Source organism: Anser anser, assembly GCF_964211835.1.
Source record: "Anser anser genome assembly, chromosome: 7".
NCBI classification, from domain to species: Eukaryota; Metazoa; Chordata; class Aves; order Anseriformes; family Anatidae; genus Anser; species Anser anser.
In genome coordinates, this window is record NC_139727.1 from 17,347,966 (window position 1) to 17,364,639 (window position 16,674).

The 16,674-nt window shown below is 48.4% G+C and overlaps 1 protein-coding gene across 1 annotated transcript in view; it reads left to right on the forward strand.

Annotated features, from left to right (window-relative positions):
* The window catches only part of OIT3 (oncoprotein induced transcript 3), a 30,191-nt gene extending 15,296 nt beyond the window's left edge, over positions 1–14,895 (forward strand). The window contains exons 5-9 of the mRNA XM_083844270.1: positions 2,136–2,258; positions 7,465–7,625; positions 8,153–8,568; positions 12,466–12,565; positions 13,959–14,895. Of these exons, the coding sequence (XP_083700396.1) occupies positions 2,136–2,258; positions 7,465–7,625; positions 8,153–8,568; positions 12,466–12,565; positions 13,959–14,147 (989 nt within the window). The 3' untranslated portion in view covers positions 14,148–14,895. The remainder of the gene's footprint in view (positions 1–2,135; positions 2,259–7,464; positions 7,626–8,152; positions 8,569–12,465; positions 12,566–13,958) is intronic.
* Positions 14,896–16,674: the final 1,779 nt, after the last annotated feature.

Below are 16,674 nucleotides of genomic sequence, written 5' to 3' on the forward strand. Positions count from 1 at the left end.
AGGGACTTAAAGACCAAACTGTTGTTTTGGGCTGTTGTCACTAGCAATGCACAAACATCTTTGGGCAGGAAAAAAACAGCAAATCCTGACTGGTGCCTGACATTTTCTTTGGTCAGCCCAAGCATGCTCATAGAAACTGTGGGGCCTCAGACAAGACTGATAGTTACCGAAGTGTCTCACTTTGGAGCCACTTAACTGCCAGAACTGAGTACATCTGCAGCCTTACATTAGCTGCTGAGTGGCAGGCATCCGTAGCGCAGAGAAAGAGAGAGGGGTGGACATTGTATTTTTGGGCTGGCTACCACCCCTCTTTGTGGTACACTGACAGATGGTTCCAAGCTGTAGGTTTTGTCCCTTTTTCTCCCCTTACACAGCAAAGCACCTTTCATTTCACTTTTGTGAAAATGTCCTCTCCAAGCTCTGTTAATAAAACATCAGTCATCCAGACAATGACACTTCCCCAAGGAAAGCCGCTGCGCAGAGTGCTCCTGGAATAGTTGTTAAGTTGTATGAAGCCCAAAGTGATCAGCAGGCTTTGTCCCTTCCACATCCAGCGCTGAGCTGCCGGGGTGTCACATAAAGCAGCCGTGCTACGTGGCAGTTTGTATTCTTGAGCACTGCACACTTCTGTCAGGGCTGGAATAGCCTGCGCTTGGAAACTCATTTGTTTCTGCTGTTTCCAAAGCTGGAATTTAGGGCCTTTGATATATCATTTAATTTCCCCTTCTGCAAGAAGGATGGTGCTTTCCATGAGTTTAACATTGCTGCTGGGGATTTTTACAATCTTGTTAGTGAGCTGTATTTTTGAAGATGTGCCTTCAGCTTTGTGAGCCATTAGAGTATGTGATTTACTTGTGAGCCACCGCACAGCTGGTGCTGAAAAGAATGAATGCAAGAGGTTTAGCTTGATTACCTGAGCTGGTCAGACTGAGTAGGGTTAAGAGTATCTCAGTGTTTCCTTTACAATGTTTTACCCGTTACTTTGACTCATGTGGAGTGTTGAGGCTGTTGTTTTCCATGCAATGTGTCAGATTGAGTATGGGTTTTCCATTGTTTTCTTTACATTTCAGTTAAAACCACACAGTTGTTTGTGATGGCAGGCTTAGGGAGAAATATTTTGTCTTTGTGATTCATACACGTTATATTTACTCCTATTTTGCTGAGAACGTCTAGCAGTATTCATCACAAAGGGTTAAAAAAAATCAATCAGGGAAGATAATTTAAAACAACCACTCCCTCCATCCATGATATATTCTTTATAGAAAATCATAGAAGACCACCAACAACTGGAAATGATCTTATTTCCTTTACTTTTTCAAATCTTCAGAGTATATTTGGATGACCCTTTCAGACTCTTCTGCAGCTGTAGTGGCTGGGAATATATTTTACATGAAAATTCAGATTATCAAAGAACAGCCTCACCTGAACAGTAACAGTGTAAGAAAAACCATGAGAAATCCCCCAATTAGCTGTGCTGCACTCTCTCCTCTGCCCTTCAGATGGGAAAAATTTAGGAGTGGAACCAACCTTACACCATGAGCTTGCATCTTTCTGTCCCTGTAGTAATGCACCTCCGGGAGCAAGCCTCTAAGCCAAAAACTCACTCTTAAACAAACAAAATTCCTGGTAAATAAACTCCTACAAGCAGAATTTCATCCTCAGCTTACAAAGGGGATGCAGCAGTATCTGTTATGCCACCACCTCATATCTTCCCTCTGCTGTTCCCAGCTGGGGATAGGAACTGGCTGCCTGGGAGTCTGTCCTCCCTGAGACATTTTTCCCTCACCTTTCTGAGGTAAGAAACAACACAAACACTTAGATTTAGAGAATGTCTTGGAAGCTAGGAAGGGCCAAGCTGAAGATTGCCCATTCAGCCTCTTTGTGTAAGTCAGTTACAGCACGTGATTTAATTTGGTAAGCTTTTTCATGGAATTCCTTGTTGACTTCATGATGAAATGGTAAACACAGGAATTGAACAATTAAAAATAGGTTTGCGCTGCATCTTCCTGGAAGCAAACTCTCACCATGCTGTTGCCTGCTAGCTCTGTGCTGGTCACGCTGTTAGTCAGTGAATATGCTGGGGCCTGCATAGCTTCCTGTGGAGCAGGGTGTGCTGATTTTCCTGTCTTTTGCAGAAATCGAAGGCTGTCACAATAACAATGGAGGCTGCAGCCATACCTGTATTGAAGTGGAAGACTCATACCAGTGTGAATGTCCGAGGGGACTTGTTCTGTCAGAAGACAACCACACTTGCCAAGGTAGGTCAACAATTAGGAGACCGGGCAAAGAATCCTCCTGACAGCCTGTGGTCCCTGCACATGAAAAGCGTATTTGAAGGGACTTTTCCTCTTGTTTTTCTTGTGTTCTGTTAGTCTCTCCTTTTCACTTTGGTTAATGGAGCTTTGTCATGAACGACAGACAGATCATCCAGAACTGACAGCCCGGGACAAGGCTCTTTTTACCAAGCAGAAGAGAGACACAGGACCCAGCTGGGTGCATCTTGCATCACAGGCGGGTTTGGCAGTGTTCACTTACAATTGAGATTGCATTACACCTCCCATTATATTGTTCTGCTTCAGCTGTTTATGCCTTTGCCAAATTTACGCTACTAGAACTGAAATTTTCCATGCCTCAAAGCGGGCTTTTGAAACTTCAGCTGAAGTAGTTCAGTCGCTTCCAAGAATGAGGTTAAAAGAAAAAAAGAGGCATTTTTTGCCCAATTTCTCTGTAGCCACTCCAGTAAGCATTCCCATGCCTTGTAGCAAGACGCTAGTTCTGTTACTGGTACTTTTTTTCTGCTGTCCCATGAAAAACTGCTCAAGATTGCATCTGAAAATTGACTGTTGCTGCTTCTACGTAGAGGCAAGGGCAACACTGTTCTTGGAAGGCATCCATGTGAAGCCTACTCCATTCCTGCACACCAGGAGTAAGTCCTCGCCGACTCACGTGCATCTATGGCATGTGCCTGGAATAAACAGGTTCCCTTTCCTGGGTTGCAAGAGCTGAGTGAGATTTCCTGTGCAAATACCTCCAGGCTCCCAGGAGACAGTCTAGCTCGAGCAGTGAGTGCAGGGAGCAGAGGGTCAGGGAGGAAGGTCCTGAGGCTATTGAGAGTTAAGCAGAGAGTCTGTAGCTGCTCATGCAGTGATTTCTTATAATCCAGGACTTGCATCCAGGAATCTTTTGGGCCTCATAATCCTACATCTAGCTGACCCCCTGAGGTGCTGAAAGCAACGAGCAGCCTGCGTCTTACAGAGATGTCTACTGTGATCTTCTGCTGAAGGGGCATAAAGTTCAGAACTGTGCGCTGAGAGAGCGATGTGGGTGCACAAAAGGCAGGCAGAGGTCATGTTCTCTGTTGGCCTCGTCTGACTTACCAGGCCACTTTGTAGTCCTGGCAGACATGGCACAAAGCTGGAGAAGGGGCATGCCCTGGTGGGGACAGACCATGCTGAATCTCTGGTGGTCTAATGTGTTACAAACTGCCCAGGCATCACTTAGAGAAACAGATACAGACTTCATGGTGGCCAACGCGGCAGATCGGCCCCAGAGGGGCTTCTGGAATCATTCTACTTGGTGTAATTTCTGCTCTAAGCTTTGTAGAAATTCAAGCCATACAAGGCTAATTTTGCAGTCATATAAAATTAGCACAAGAATTAGAGGAAAGACAGGTATTTATATATATATATAATGATTCCCTTTCATTTCAAGAAATGAAATGAAATTCATTTCAAGAATGAAAGGGATTCAGCAGTGTCTGTTTTATCCCGTGTGCGTGTGACTGTTAACCCACATCACAAGCCTGGTCCTGCGGGGCAAGGGCGGCTGGTGGCCGTGCAGGAAAGGAGGCCATTTGGCTGTGGGTCTCCTGGTAGGAAGGTGCATGGTGAATGATGTAGGGGCGTCCCTGGAAAGGAGCAAGCCTTGCAGTTGGGGCAGCTGGTTGTTCTTCTGGAGTGCCACATCCCAGCCTCACTCCCTCGGGATTGACACAGGAACGGTGGCATCTCCTTATCCCCTTCTCTCCCCACCGCTCACATACCTAAGTGCTTGGAATTGCTTATGTAGCAGAAAAAGACTTGCCAAGAGCCTGGAAGAAAGTGCTGCATCTGCAGAGATCCTGTCTTCGCTGCCCTGCAGGCAAAGCTAAGGCTGATGGCTGCCTGCAGCAGGGCTGAGTTGCCCTCTGCTGCCTGGAATCCCCTGCTTTGGCATTTTGAATTCATTTAGGGTGCAACCTGAGCTTCCTTTTCACACCTCGAGTCTGTCATCCTGTTTCCAGGGGTGAGCACTGCGCCCTTGGGATTCGGTGCTGCTTACTGCTCCAGCAGAGCCAGGCGGGGATGGGGATTTCCAAGAGCTGTGATTATTCTTGTTGCTTGAAGGTGTGATTGGTGGATACAGGCCAGAAAGGAGCAATGTTCTTCAGTCTGGCTCCCCGAGGCAACCCCAGCAGGGATAGAAGGCCACACATTTCCCAGCCAACGTTTCTCCTCCTTTGGAGGCTGCTAATGAGACTGGCAGCGCTGCCGGGTGCCGTGCTGGGGCTCGGGATACGACATCTCATCAAGCAAGATTGCTTGTTCTTCTGCATTTCATGAATTTATGTCCCTATCCAGCGGTCTGCAATTTTGAGGAGATATGACAGAATATATCTGAAACCGTACCACGCAATTCTTTATGGCATTTAATCAGGTTTATAGTGATACAATTAACGGTGCAGGGCAGGCACAGTTGCCTGGAGCATTGGATCTGCACCTTATCAACCCTCCCCTGCACTGCCTGTATTTTCAGAACAAATATTAATCTTCCCCCACAGAAATCACAGCCTGGGTTGCCATTTTCCCACAAGGATCCCAGCCAGCCATACCACCTGGAGTTTTGTAGACCACCTTCATACCCCACCTCTTTTTGAAGTGTGATGGTGAAATGCTTTTCTCCTCTCCCATGTCCAAGCTGTGTGTGTGTTCCACAGGGAATGAGGGTGTCGCTTATTTGTGTTTGTAGGAGTGGTTCAGGGCTCCCCAGCAGCAGGGAGCCTGTTCTACTGAGAAAAAACGATACAGCTTGTTCTACTGCACAAAACGATAGCCCCTGCTCTGAGCAGCTGTTCTTTGAGAGGCTGAGGAGGGAGCCACGGGCTGGATAAGGATCAGGGTGCCAACTGCTGGCAGCAGTGTAAGCACTGGCCTGGCCACAAGCTTCCTCCCGTGCTCAGGGTACCTTGCAGGCAAGGATAGTTGTTCAAGGTGCGTAACAAGGAGTGTGTCAGCACTCACAGATGCTCTGTGAGAGGGTGAGGAACCGACCCGTTTGACTGGCATAACCTCAGTGAGGCTTCGAGGAACCTCACCGGCTGCACTGAGCCAGGCTGGGGTGCACCTGTGACAGCAAGACAGGAGAGCGCAGCTCCCTGAGTGGATGCAAAGATCTGTGACTAAAAGAGGGTTCCCTGGCACCCAGGATTACTCATTTCTGCTGTGCATCTCGGTCCTGGCAGTCGGGAGCTCATCCCCTGCTCTGGAATAATGCCTGCACGTGGTCACCACTGCCTTGACAGCTCCTCGTCAGCCGCCCCGCGTCCTCGTTGTCTGTCCTGGGGGAACCAGGAGAGCTCAGAGCCGAATCACGCTGCTGCAAGCAGTCTCTGCTTGCACCACAACGTGAAGCTGAGAGAATGGAAGCACGGTTCCTACTATTGATTACTCCTTGGTGTGCAAATGTCTAATGCGGTTTGAATTACATTACCAGTTCTTCTGAGGAGTTTCCCAGAGCGCTTTGCTCAGCAGCAGTGAGTGAGCTTGAATCACAAGCAGAGCTGCTCACAGGAATAGCCACACCTGCTTTCATGCACTTGTTTCTGTGCCTAGGTGGTGGGAGGCACATGGGCAGTGCCAGAGCAGTGGTTAAATAGCGCAGTTGTTTCTCCTTTCTTCCCTTTAGTGCCAAAGACATTTAGAAACAGACACAGCATGAACAAAAGTGGTGCTGAACTCTGCAGAATTGCAGTTGGGATCCAAACCCTCTTGCCCAGAAGTACACCCTTACGAAAGCATTGTTTGTATTCATCAAGGAGTCACTAGAACAGTGAAGCTCTAAACCCGCATTGAGCCATTCCGTTCTCCGGGGGATATTCTTCTCTCTGTCTGCATTGCACTGCGTTCTCCAAGTCCCTTTGTCTCCTTGTGAGCTTTGCCATTTGACTTGATCAGTTATTCCCACTTGCCTTCTTCTGTGGGTGGGGGAAAAGTTCAGGTAATTCTTAGTTCATTAATTTTCCATCCTAACCCAGTAATGTCATTAGGAGAGCGTATTGCTTTGGGCACGCTGCATATATTTTAGCATATCACCTTGAAAATAATGAGCTTTTAAAAAAATATATTCCCTCCAGATACACAGTAACTGTTACAAATATACCTTAGCTAGGACAGGAGAATTTTCTTTTGGAAGGGGACAGGTTTTAGAAGTGTTCCTAGTGTCCAAAATCCATAATCCTAGATTATATAAACTTGATCAGAATTAGGGGGAGACAGATCATGGGAATGTCAAGGATGGGGAGTATAATTAATTTTAAGGAAAAGCTTGGGGAGCAGGTATATTTGCAGAAAGTTTTGTCATGTGATTTTAAAATATGTTAAATGATAATTCTAGAGAGGGTTTATTTTTCTGGTTGAGAAGGGACCAAAATACAAGCAACAGTATGCTTGCCCTATATCTAACTCAATAGATATGTGTCCAACCAAGGAATACGTGTAACAGTTACTTCTATAATGGAAGTTATTTCCCATTCTTACCTTTTCCATTTTGTCCAGTCTGTGCACTTTCTCCCACTTCTTATGTAGTAGAATTTAAATGAAAAATAAAGCTCACTTGGAAGTCTTTTATGAAAATTAAAAATAGTTTGGTAAGAGGTGGAAGGAGCTAATTGAGTTTGTCAGAGCTGGGTATGTTGCTCATAAAAATACTGATTATTATGTCATTTTGAGATGCTTCCATTTTGGCTAGGCATCCATATGGAGTCATTCTGCCTTGTTTTTACATGTTCTGTGTTTGATGTAAAACCTGATAAAGGGTCTTAAAAATGGCTTTGCCTGGGGTGTTGTGAATTTGATAACTGTTTCTGGGAAAGGCTTTTCCCAGGACAGCAGTGCTGGGGATAATCAATCAGACCTGTGCTGAGCATAAAGTGTAGCTGGAAATGCTGCATAGCTAAGTTTCTGCTGCTGTGTAGCTGTCATCATCGTCTTCTTTTGTGGCAGCCCTGCACCAGAAAACTTGGGGCAGTGGTAGCTCAGGAGGTCTGCTGCATAGGTGTGAGTTTAAGATAGGTACTTAAATTACTACAGCAAGATAGAATTATAAATGCAACATACAATCCCCCTTTTTTCATAGTAATTGATATAGCCCTTCCCCAGCACCCTGGTAGACTTGTAGTGCGGACTTATTTTGGGCCTTTTCTTGTAGTTCCAGTGCTGTGCAAGTCGAGCTCTATTGAGGTGAGCATCCCAAAGGACCTGGTTGGAGGCCTGGACCTTTCCCTCATCAACACTTCCTGCAAAGGGGTATCCAATGGCACTCACGTCAACATCCATTTCTCCTTGAAGTCCTGCGGCACCGTTGTGGATGTATGTACAACCATTGCTGTCCTGCCTCTTGGGATCTCTCAGATTTGGGGACTTGTTTCATGGCCTCTGGGGAAAAAAGTTGCATCAGCATGGGGGTGCAGGCTCACCTACTGCTTCACAGAGGTGGCTTCACCATCATCCTGGTGTGGAAAAGGCCAGTGGTGCCATTCTTGAGCCTCCTGTTGAGGCAGTATCTGGTCCCAGAGCACGTTTTGGAGGTTGCACTGGCAGCTGGTCAGGAACCAGAGAGTGCCTTTCACCAGGTGGGTGGCATCTTGGAAGCCAGCTCCCCTGCTTGGTGCAGGAGTCCAGTGCATCCAGGTTAGCAGCAAACTGGCAGAGGCCCTTGGGTAGTAAGTGAAGATGAATATCGCTCTACTTGCAGTGGATAAATTCATAAGCTCTATTCGCAGTGGCTCTTTTATGTCTGAGTTTTCTGCACAAGATAAATTCAGCTGCTGATCTGACCTCAGAGAGGCCTTTCTCAGTGACCTCCCCTTTCCTTTAAACCCCCTTTTTTGCTGCAGGTGATAAATGATAAAATCATTGCCACCAATCTGGTGACCGGCTTGCCAAAGCAGACTCCAGGGAGCAACGGGGACATCATTGTCCGCACCAGCAAGCTGCTGATCCCGGTGACCTGTGAGTTCCCGCGCCGGTACACCATCTCCGAAGGTTACGTGCCCAACCTAAAGAACTCGCCCTTGGAAATAATGAGTCGCAACCAGGGCATCTTCCCCTTCACTCTTGAGATTTTCAAAGATAAAGACTTTGATGAACCCTACAGGGGTGCCCTTCCCACCCTCAAGCTTCGGGACTCTCTGTACTTTGGGATTGAACCCTTGGTGCATGTCAATGGACTGGAGACACTGGTAGAGAGCTGCTTTGCCACTCCCACCTCCAAAATCGATGAGATCCTCAAGTACTACCTGATTCAAGACGGGTGAGTTCACTGTTCCCTTCCTTGCTGGCTCTTGGATGGAAAGTGGCAGTGGGCTATGTCACGCTGCCTGTGTGACCCGGGAAGTGCTGTCACTTCTGCTGTGTTCCTCGTAATCACCAGCAGCGAGCACCCATCCTGTCATGCTGGGAGAAAGTGGGGGGGACAGTAAAAGAGGGTGCTGCAAGTGCAGCCTTTACGGGGCATCTTTTTCTGTAATTAGACCTGTGGATAATTGACTTGGCTCCCGTAAAAAGGAGATCCTTGTTGACGTCCTCTCTGCCAGCCTGCAGTTCCTGGTCGATCAGCAGCGCCCCAGTGGCTGTGTGCCACTGCCATGCAGCTGCCCAGGAACTGGAGGAAGTTTCTTTATTTTTTCCTATAGCGTGCACCAGAAGACTCCGTGGCTGGTGCTGGCTGGAGCTCCAAGAGTTCCCCGTGCTCTGTTCTCTCCCTGATGCCTGTTATCAGTGCAGGGAGGACCCTAGGCCCACTGGGGTTGGTTTGGGGGCAGTGATCTTTCCAGGAGGTGCTAGTGAAAAGCTCAGGGGGGATCTGGTCACGTCAGAGGTCGGGGTCTGCTCTGGCTCCTAAGGTGATGCCTGTTTTCAGGGGCTCGTTGGGGTGGCAGTGCCATGATGCCACGTTGCTTGTGGCGTGTGTGCACCCAGCAGTGCCTGGCAGCCACACCAGACAGCGAGTCTGCTCTCCTCTGGGCAGGAAAGTCCTGCCAAAGGCATACTCGAGTGTCAGAGCCACCGGTTAAGGGACTGGGCTCGTGTGAGCCCTGTGTTCTGCCAGCCAAACTGTCTAATAAGGACAACAATTGCGTCCTCGGCTGCCAGGCTGAATCACCCACTGTCACAGCTGGTGATGACAGGTCCTGTGCAACTGTCTGGTAGCAAAAGGGAGTACAGCACACAAAGATACTGCTTTCATTTCTCTCTCGCAAGGGTTTCAGCATTACTTGCTCTCCCTCCAACCGAGGCTGCGGTCCGTCAGTACGTGACATTTTGGGGGTTTGTGAGCAGATTTGTAACGGGAGGGTTGATTTATCGACTCCCTGGATGTCCCTGTGGACCCTGACAAACTCAAGGCTCCAAACATTCCTTCCTTTCCCACCACGAGTAAAAATGATGGCCCTTCAAAACAGTGGCCAAAACCTGAGCTGAATAGAGATGAGAGGAGGCAGAAAATGCCATCTCTTTTATTTACCGCAGCACTGGTTTGAGGAATTACACAGCAAGCAGCTAGGACGTTTCTGGTAAAGAAAGGTTTTCCTCCCGGTGGGGAAGGCAGCAGCAGCCCCTTTGGTGCTGTTATCCTGCAGAGGGCATTAAAACTTCACGGTAGGGAAAGCTGGGCTGGAGGAGGCTGGCTGGAGCTCCCATCCAGCCTGCTCAGCTCCGCGGCCATCGCCACATGCCCGGTGCCCCGACAGGCCAGGCCCCGCGCCGGGCTGTAGTTAGGTACCGCTCGTTTGGCCCAAGGGCTAAGGATGTGCTGCCGGGCTAACGGGAGCTCTTTGGCTCTCGCTGTGCTTGCAGCAATTAAAAAGTCAAATGAACTACAAGCTCAGTCTGTGCTACAAGCAGTTCTGCAATTACCCTGTTGCCTTCCGTCAACCCAGCCCCAAAAGCCCAAGGCAATAAAGACCAGATTTTTAAGTCAGTTTGATTGTGTAGGATCAGATCCACAGGAGCTAACTGCAGCTGAGACTTCCAGAGGGACACGCTGTTTAAATTTGAGGGGCTATACTGTAGGCTGAGGGATGGGAAAACTCCTCTCCTACTTTCGTCCCCCTTAATTCCCTCCCATCTCCAGCTGGCAGGATGTGCCACCCCTCGGCACCTCTCCCGCAGCTGTCGTGTCCCCCCTGGAAATGAGGATTTTCCCAGTGCCTTCTCCACAGGCTCTGTAATACACCATACTTCTGCTAGCCCAGCCAGCCCCCAGGCAGCCCTCTGGCTTCTGCCCTTGCCCTTCCTCTTTCTCAAAAATAAATAAAAGGCACTGACCAGTGGCACGGGCGATAAGCACTGCAGCTCCCCGGGACATCCGGCGCGAGGCCATGTCACTGAGGGCAGTCCCGTGTGAGCTGACGTGGGCAGAGGCCGCAGTTTATCTGTGCACAACGTGGTTAAGGGGGCTCCGTTGCAGCGCTCTTCCTGCTGTGCTGCCCCACGTTTGCAGCCTGGGTGCTTATCACGGTCCCCAAGCCCTCCTCTCTGCCCTGCAGTCCCCCAGTAGTAGGGTCAGAGCAATGCATTTGTGGCAACCTGTGCTAGGACAGACTCAGGGGCATGGCAGGGGCTCTGTGCATCTATCCCTGGTTCCTCCGTGTTTGTTTTTCCCTCTCCCTACCCCAGACTGGTAGGTTTCTTGCAGCCAGTGTGGAGAATCTGCAGAGAAACTGGGATTCAGGGGTCGGTTTGAGACAGCATCCAGGAGTCATCACAGTTTATATACTCACAAACAAGAATGGGCCTCTGAGGTGACTTTGTCATTCTCCACAATGGAGTGCCTTTAGGAATGCTACTTTTAGAGCAATTTTCTCCTAAACAACATCTAACATTTGGCCTCAAGCTGGAGAATCCATGTCACCTTTTCTAGATGCACAGTGTTAATTTATTAGCTCCCTACGGATGCCTGTGTTTGTGTCCCAGACAAGTTTGCCTCCCTAGGCTCAGTCCAACGCTTAGCACTCCCCTGACCATGCACTGCTGTTCTGCACACGTAGCAGAGGGGCAGTTCCGGAGGAATTGCAGCAGGCTGACCCACGGAGCCCAGGAAGTCAAACAGCACAGAGATTTCCAAGCACAGGTTCTAGAGAAAGCAGAAGTACATGTAGGTGTGGGGTTTGCTGCTCTTTGCTAATTGAGCCTGTCAAATGTCAGCATTTCTGACAATGCCTTACATATTTCTGGCGCGGAGAAGGAAGCTGAGAGAGAAAGAAGCTTCAAGAGAAAGACTTGGAGCTGCCAAACTGTTACCTCTTGTCCTTTCCACCACCACATTTTAATATATATATGTCTGTATGTCTGGCGAGGTCCGCATTTCTGGGGTTACCTTTCTAGAAGGGCCAAGCTGTGCTGTGGTGCAGTGTAACAGCAGCATCCGTGCCCCTCAGAGCACCTAGGGGATTGTGTTAGGCAGCGGTAACTATCGAGTCACCATAACCTTTTGCCTTGCTGCTTCTCTGTCAAAATCCATGTAGGCTTTAGTAGTTTTGTAAGTAGACCGGACCAGAAATGTGACCTTCTATAGAAGTAGTTTATTTTCTTGCAGTTCCGTGACCCTTTACATGACTGTAGTCTAGTACTAGTGATGGAGAAGCCGAAGTTAAGAATTTTAGCTGTAATTGGAGCTGACCAACCAAGCCCAACAGGAAGAAAATGTACGTGGTGTAAAGCAAAATAGGTCTGATGTTTTGTGTTTGTCTTCTGTGATACCTCAGTAACGTGGGTAAAGGCTTCTTCAAGCATAAATTACGTGCATATATGTGTGTATACAGAAAGTACCCAGTGCAGTATGTATGCATCACAGCTCCACTGATCACCGCAGACTGTTGCAATAGTGAATTGAGAGGAGGGTGAAATGAGGACAAATTTGACTGCAGCTCTCTGGCAGTCCCTCCGCCGAGGGGACTGGACCACGTCCTGCCAGCTCTCTGCTGCTGAGCTGTTCTTTGTCTGGATATGCTATTATCATCGCTGTTGTTTTCCCCATCATTCCCGAATTTTCTCCTGTGGCCAAAGAGGAAGTAACATGGATGGTAGCTTAGCTTGAGAGAGCCAAGCCCTCCTTTCCTTTCTCTGATTTAATAGGCTGGGATGTTTTTTGGTCTCTCTTTTCCATTTCTGGGAAACCCATTAAATCCTTTCTCTCTGCTTTCCTCAGCTGTGTTTCTGATGATTCGGTGAAACAGTACACGTCAAAAGACCATCTTGCCAAGCATTTCCAGGTTCCTGTGTTTAAGTTTGTGGGCAAAGACAACAAGGTAAGCTCAAAACCCACCTCTAAGACATTGCATCAGCCCTGATCTTACCAAGGAGTCTCAGCACAGAATTGGCTGTATTAGAGTACCAAGAGGAGGGATGCCTGGCTCAAGGCAGATACTGCTGTGCCTATTTCAGCTGCTGTTTCTTTCAGGAGCTTGACGCAGGTACTTTAAAGGAGAGTGTTAAAAACAAGTAAATTTGAAATAAATATGAAGGGACAGTCATCGAACATAAATGGTATAGCAAGCTAAAATTGTTATTATTTCCAGTGTAGTCTTTGGGGTCCCTGGTATGCTGGGAGAGAAAAGTGTTTGTGTTCCCAGTCACCAAAGAGAAACCCAGGCAGTTAGCCACATTGCACAGTGTCCTGTCTTTAAAACAAGACGATTTATAGTTTTGAATCTCTTCAACCTCATACCTTCTCGGGCTGTTTGAACAGATGCCCCTCAGGTTTCCAGATACGAGGTTTCCAGGTACTGTTTAATTCAGTGTGAAACCAGGCTGCCCAGGCTGGTGGCAGTTTGGGGCAGAAGCTCTGTGGTAGCAGGACAGCAGAAGGATAATGCCATCTTCCTAATGCAAATAGCATTCCTTTTCTGTGCTGGAAGAAATCAGGTCTTTCTATCACTGTTGTTATGCTCAGCCAATGCTGCTTGCTCCAAAAGGCATAAAGTTTCCTCTCCAGCCCCTGCAGAGCCTCAGTATGGTTAAAAAGGATGAGATCTTCCAAAATTCACAAATTTTACTTGGCTGTCTTGTTGATACTGCTGCCTCCAAGTGCATCCTCCCATGCAATGGATTTTGCTTCAGACCTCACCACTGACCAGCACTCAAAACATTTGCTTTCCTAGTCACGGCTTGCTTTCTGTCCTTGTCATTTAGAGGGCAGGGAGCAGCAGTCTTGTCACTGACTGCCTTGACTGTGCTGAAAGAGCAGCTGTCTCCCTGCCCTTCGTGCTCTCCTCCCCTCTGCTGCCAGTTTTAACCCTTCATCAAGCTGCATTTTGCTCCCTTGCCCATCAGTCTCTTGCCTTTATGTTCCCCACCTCTTGTCAAATTCCCTTGCACGTTTCTATCATCCATCTCCTTGTGAGGCTTCATGCGTTCTTGGTCTTCTTCCTGCCACGCAGCTCCTACCAGTTCACGTGAGCTCATCCAAGCTTATTCCTGGCGTTTTCATCCCTTCATTTCACGCCTTCACATTCCCTGCCTAGCCCTTGGCTAAGAGGCAGACTCGGTGCTGGGTGCTTTGGAAAACGTGCCCTCTCCTAGGCACACAGGAGAACTGACGGCTCAGCCAGCATGGCTGTGGATGGCAGTGGTGGATAAGGAGCTCGCTGGTGTGGAAGCGAAGGGGCTGTTCCCTGTAACTCACGCCTGCTGTCTCTCCAGGAGGTGTTCCTGCACTGCCGCATCCTCGTGTGCGGGGCGCTGGACGAGAGCTCCCGCTGCGCCCAGGGCTGCCGGCGGCGGGTGCGCAGGTCGGCTGGGAGAGAGGAGGAGGAGGGAGAGGAGGAGGCCAGTCACGTGGCAAAGCACATCCTGACGGGTGGCCCCATCAGAATTGACTTTGAAGACTAACACCCATCCCTTGGAACAGCACCTCCACCTGAGACCAACCTTTCTTATCGATGCCTTCTTTCACGGTGGTCTGAGAAAGGAGAGGTATTTGGCAAAGCCCCACTCGTACCTCAGGCCTTGTTTCCCTAGCTGCGTGCTGATGATTTGTGAAGTAGGCTCGGCACACAGCCTTCTGCAGAACAGTTTGGTTTTACCTCTGTTTCTCTTGGTTGAAGGGACCCTGTTGCTTTTCAGGCTTGAAGCGTTACCAAACTTTGTCCTTCCCTACGTCCACCCACAGGCTCCACAGGACTGTCCATCCTGGACTAAACACGTTACTCTCTTCAGATGATAAAAACAGTATTGTAGCTGAACGTGTTTGCTCTGCAGTTCTGTGAGTGATGCTGAAGCTTTTGGGTGTGCTGTGATTTTGGATGACCATTAATAAAAATATGTATAAAAATATGTATCCCGTAACGTGCAAGTCCCTTGGAGCTATGAAGCAGTTGTCATCACAGGCAGCTAAAGCTCAGGTCTATCACAGGCACATCTTAATGTTATTTTTAAATAGCAAAAGGTATTTAATAACTTTTTTTTATTGTCTTTTGATAATTGCATGCAGTTTAACAGTGTTTCTTGTTGTATTTAGCGTCTCATTATTTTTCTCTCTTCTCCCCCCACATCCCCAAGCAACACGGTGCCTTTTGTAAGTGCTGTAGCACCTTGATTGTAAGAAAAAGATCATTAAAAATCTATAAACACCTGCCCCTGAGCATGCTGCTACCGAGTCTGTGTTTGAAAGCTGTAATGGATTACCCTGGACTAAGAGGCTGTGGCTCTGACAAAGGGATTTGAGCACAGCACATTACAAACGACTGCTGTAAACGTGGATGGTTCCTGGGACAGGGTTGTCCCCAGTGAGCCTGGTGGCAGGAGATGTTGCAGCATCGTCTGAGTGACTGTGCGTGCACAGCCTCCTGATGGGGGAGAACTGTCTAGAGACACAATTACGGTGACAGCGGCAACACGATGCTTGTCAGGAATCCCTTTGGGCCACCAAACTCCTTCCAAAGAAAATAAAATGGATGATCAGCCTGGGGTCCTGTGGGTGTCATGCCGGAGCAGGAGCGAAGTTTGGTGAAGGATGAGGAACGCGGGATGGAAGGCAGGAGGCACAGCAAGCAGCGAGGCACGAGGCGAGAGAGGCAGGGCTGGAGAGTAAAAGTGGAAGGACCTTTCTCCACCACTGGCTATGGCAGTGCAGTGAAGTCGTGGGGTTTTCTGCAGGAAGTTTCATGTTGTGCGGGTTCAGAGCTGTGCTGGAAGTCCCCCCTAGTCCGCATTGCCAATTTGCTGCTTCAGTTGGAAGCAGCCAGATTGCTGCCAAAGCCAAAATGTATTGCTGCTTGCAAATGGATGGGGAGTCTGTGTGAAGGGACCATTTAAAAGGGAGGCACAAATCACCTCAGCAATATTCCATTTCGCAGATTTATTTCTGCTGGTGACTGACATTTCCGTGATGAATGGGCATTTGATGGGCTGGGAGTTTTGTGGGTTTTCTAAATGGCTCCATGGCTGCTTTTCTGATTTGAGAATATATGTGTGTGCACGTGTGGTAGAATAAATGAAAAATTTCCTATGAAAATAAGTAGGTATAAGCAGAAAGGCATTTTTCATGTGTTATCTAACCATACATGAAAGAAAAAAATAAAGTCCCCTTCTCGTGTTGCCATGCCCCCCTGGTTCTGCTGATTCTCTTCTGCATTAGGACCACACGGGCAATTTCCTGCTGTCACTTCTTTGTTCAGACAGCCCCTGCTGAATGTACTTGTTTTGCTAAAACAAGAGCTGGGAAATGAAATTAATTAGCTGGAGCCTTCTGGAGAGGCAACTGGTGTTTTTCGTTAGTGTGAGAGGGACGTGGGGAGTGGAAGATTCGTTTCCTTGCTTGTTTTAGTTATTGTGCACATTATCTGGTTCTTTCTGACAAATCCGTACAAAGCAGCCTAGCTGCTCCACAGCTTTTTCTCTAAATCATTTGGAGGAGTGATGAGGAAGAAGCACTGGTCTGTGTGGCCATGTGAACAGAGTGGTCTGGGAAGGTGCTCAGTTTGTCCTGCAAGCGGGACAGTAGCTCTGCTATCTGCCACTGCCCTGTGGCCATTTCTCCTCTGACGTGGAGGGGAAGGCTCCTGGACAGAGAACAAAACCATTTTTCAGTCTTTTCTCTCTCCACAGTTTACCTTTTGCTTCCATCTGTCTTTGTCAGCTTTACAACCTGGACGTGAAATCAAAGGCCAAACTCATCTGAGAGCCAAGGGATTTGCTTTTCTCTTTAATTTTATCAGCCACGCCACGGAGTGGAAACAAAAGGCAGTGCACAAGCAGGCACTGAGTGTGCGAGACGCCCGGCAGCAGTGCTCCTGAGGGTCCAGCCAGCTGACAACCACGGTTCAAATCCAAGCCACATCGGTGCTGCCTGATGTGTGTGGCTGGGATTCGGCTGGCACCGCCTCGTCCTGTCATAGGATGCAAAGTGAAAGTCAGA